The sequence below is a fragment of the Bactrocera latifrons genome, unplaced genomic scaffold (assembly GCF_001853355.1).
Source record: "Bactrocera latifrons isolate USDA-ARS-PBARC rearing strain unplaced genomic scaffold, ASM185335v1 scaffold_239, whole genome shotgun sequence".
Taxonomy (NCBI): domain Eukaryota; kingdom Metazoa; phylum Arthropoda; class Insecta; order Diptera; family Tephritidae; genus Bactrocera; species Bactrocera latifrons.
This window is the reverse complement of record NW_017535952.1, coordinates 454005-457664: the sequence shown is the minus strand read 5'-3', so window position 1 is coordinate 457664 and position 3660 is coordinate 454005. Positions and strand designations below refer to the sequence as shown.

At 36.3% G+C, this 3660-nt stretch overlaps 1 protein-coding gene across 1 annotated transcript in view; it reads right to left on the bottom strand.

Moving 5' to 3' along the window:
- Window positions 1–315: 315 nt before the first annotated feature.
- Window positions 316–3660, bottom strand: part of LOC108969035 — a gene marked incomplete at its 3' end in the record, with an annotated part of 17013 nt that continues 13668 nt past the window's right edge. The window contains exon 2 of the mRNA XM_018933505.1: window positions 316–417. Within this exon, the coding sequence (XP_018789050.1) occupies window positions 316–417 (102 nt within the window). The remainder of the gene's footprint in view (window positions 418–3660) is intronic.

The following is a 3660-nucleotide window of genomic DNA, read 5'->3' as shown; positions in this document are numbered from 1 at the left end:
GTATTATTATATACAAACAATATAAAATTTAAGTATTCTGAGCAGCACACAACAAAATATATATTTACTTTGAGTTCATATGTATATTATGTACAGACCCACGGGTCTTATCGTGCTCACAGCACACATACTTCTACAGCACATACGAGTATGTATAAATGTTAGCTTTTCTCACGTGTCGTGTGTTCATTTGTATCGTTTGTTATAGCCAATTATAAATTTAGATCAAAGTTTGTGTCAATAGGTTGCTAAACATGGTACATGGAAATTGTAAATAGGAATTGATTTGGTAGAAAAAATTTGGAAAACATTCACCTGGCGATGATGGGCCCGGACTGTTGCTCAAGCTATCTGTGGACGGAAGTTTTGGCAATAGAACTTTTGAAGATGCGCGCCGCATAAACTTGAAATCAAAAGCTGCGAAAGCGTTTCAAACATACATAAATATATTTAGAGATTGATTTAATTACACTACAACAACAAGAAGAATAACATTCAATACAATAAACGCCACTGAGCTTAGCACGAAAACTTATGTCTATGCACAAATACACTTAAATACAAAATGATGAAAAGAAATATAAATTTGCGAACAGTTGCATAAAAAAGATTAAAGAAAACTTGCATATGAAAATACAAAGGCAAAATTTTGATTGCAGTCAAACGCTCAAACTAGTCAAATGTAATAAATGAAGATAAAAGTATGAAAAAGTGCGGACTGAATGTATTTAATGAGTAATATTGTTGTATGTAAGATATTCAGTGTGGATTTTAGTATTTTTGGGAGGCTACCAGACTGTCTTAGTATCTTAAAAACAAGAAAACTCGTTAAATTCGGTTGAACTGAAAATATAATACAAATGACCTTCACGAGCTATTCGCAACATCATTACCCATCTTGAGACTCAGCATTCATTACTGGATAATGTTCGACCGAATAAAACCGGTCCAACACGCAGTGAAGAAAATATATTATATCAGCCGTAACTGAGGATGTACACGAAGACCATGGAGAGATGATTCAGTGTCGTTTGCGGCAACTCGAAATGACGTATGGAACGTCATGGCGCATACAAAATACAGCTTGTACAAGAACTGAAGCCACTCGAACTTCCCATGTGACAACGCTCGGCTCTATTGACTCTTGAAAAGTTTCACGAAGATCCGACATTTTCGAGCCAAATTTTGTTCAGCGATGAGGCCCATTTTTGGCTCGATGCGTATGTGGAAAAGAAAAATTGCTGCATTTGGGACGAAGAACAAGCTGAAGAGGTTCAAGTGCTGGCATTTCATCCAGAAAAAACAATCATCATGGAATCTTTAAAAATGATGCCTTTAAGAATGTAACCGTCAATGGCGACCGTTATCGCGTCATGATAACCGACTATTTGATACCTGAAATTGAAGCTAGTGATCTCGTCGATATTTGATTTCAAAAATACTGCGCCACTCTCCACACATCGCATTAGTCAATGGATTTATTCCATTATTATTTTTAGAACCCCACTCTCTTTGGAACTAAAGAATGCCAGCCTAAACGCAGATATTTTAATACCGTTTTTAACGCGTTGTTGTTGGTTACTAATTAGGTAAAACTAAATAATGAGATCTGCCCTTGCCTCTAAAGAGTGCTGCTTGGCTTTAATATTTTAAGAACAATTCCAAACGAGACTATTGCTTTTTAAATGGGTATAAACAGAAGTACTACTCGACTCGTCTTAATAATGGCTTCGACCCTTGGTAGTCGGTACTCTCGATTTAAGAATGTAACCATCAAGCATTTTAAGAGATTTTATAAAAATATTAAAATGCCATCGTATCCTAACTTTCTCTAAAAAAAACAACCAAGGAAAACTTAAAGTCGCCAATTTATCAATATAATATTTTCCAGTATCTCTTCGTAACAAAAATAAATCAATTTTTTTTTTATTTATAATTCAATTTAAATAAAACAATTATTCGAAAATTATTTTCAATTATTTTAAGATTTGTCCAAATATGTTAAAGGTCATCAAAAATAATGTTACGTGCTCATAATATATGTATGACCTATACTTTGGTATAACTACTTTGTTCCATATACATAAATATGCTAATCATTGTACAAGCACTACATATTTATGCCATTTTACCAGAACAAGCACTTCGCCTGCAACACGAAAAAGCAACTTAAACACGAAGAGCTTACAATAAAGTCATAATCACTAGCACTTAAACCATACGACAGTCTCAAAATCTAAAAACTACAAAAAGGAATAACAAAAAGTTAAAAATAAAAACGAAAACAACAAGTAAGGAAGGGCTAACTTCGGGTATACCCGAACATTTTATACTCTTGCAACTTGCAAGAACTAAAACGTCAACCACAGTATCGAAATTCAAGGATTCTATAGGAAGTAGGCGCGCTTGTAGTCCGATTTCACCCATTTTCGCGGAATATGAGAAGAATTCTAGGTACTAAATTTAGTCGAAATCGGTAAGTAGGGTTCCGAGCTTTGTTATTTCACCAAAAAGTTTTAAGATTACGTCCATCAACTTGTACTTATTTTGTACAATGGAACTTGCATACCAAGTTTCTTGAAGATATCTCAAATTGTACTCAAGTTACAGCTTGCACGAACGGACGGACAGACAGACAGTCAACCGGTTTTCAACTCGTCTGGTCATCCTGATCATTTATATAAACATAACCTATYATCTCGCTTAGTTTTAGGCGATACATACAACCGTTAGATGACCAAAATTATTGTACTCTATAGCAACGTGTTTCAAGAGTATAAACGCGTACAACAATGCACTGTTCCATAGTGCAATAAAACCCCGTAACCCGAGCGACATGCCACTCAAGATAGAAGCAACTGTTTCAGCGCCAGCAGTTCGGTGCGTATGGCAACTGCGAACACACTCAAATATACATACAAATGTACATATGTTACTTGGAAAGTACGTCATATCGCGAAAAACAGCAATAATGTCGGAGGAGTGTTGCGGATTTTACGACGCCTCAGCGTGCGACCCCCGAAACGTGAGGTGTAATTTTCCAGCTGTTGTACACAATGCATAGCCTAAYTAAAAGCTACCCGCTGCCTTCGCGCACCACTTCAGTGCACACGCTCGCGCAAACATGTCGGCAATTGGAAATTATGAACCCAGCAAGCTGGTGATAATATAGTGAAAACTGGTGCAACAGCATTGTGGCGCCAAAAGCACAAAGTGGGCGTTGGTAAGCAGCAGCAGCAGGAAATTACAGTGAATTATCTAGAACCAGCTGCTCTGAAATTAAGAAATTATGGTCGCGGTTGAATTAAGATATCCGTTGGAGAAAACTATGTTGGATTGTTATACATACTATATATCTGGCAATGCAGCAGTAATGTAAACGGACATGAACTAGTTAGAAACTAGTTTGACGCTAAAGTGTAGTAACGTTTCCTCTAAGTACATTTTAATTTTACCAATCGTTGTAGGACCAAGAAGCCCAGCAATTGATTTAATTTCTCAATCCATGGAGAATTTATTGGAGATATGTCCAGATAAGTATTAGGTTGAATGAAGGAAACCTTTTTCAATAGGAATACTTTCAGAGCTGCAGTATTTTCGTCCATTCGGAAAACATGAGCTAGCCAATGCAGCTGCTGTCTTTTAATTCGCTGAACTTTG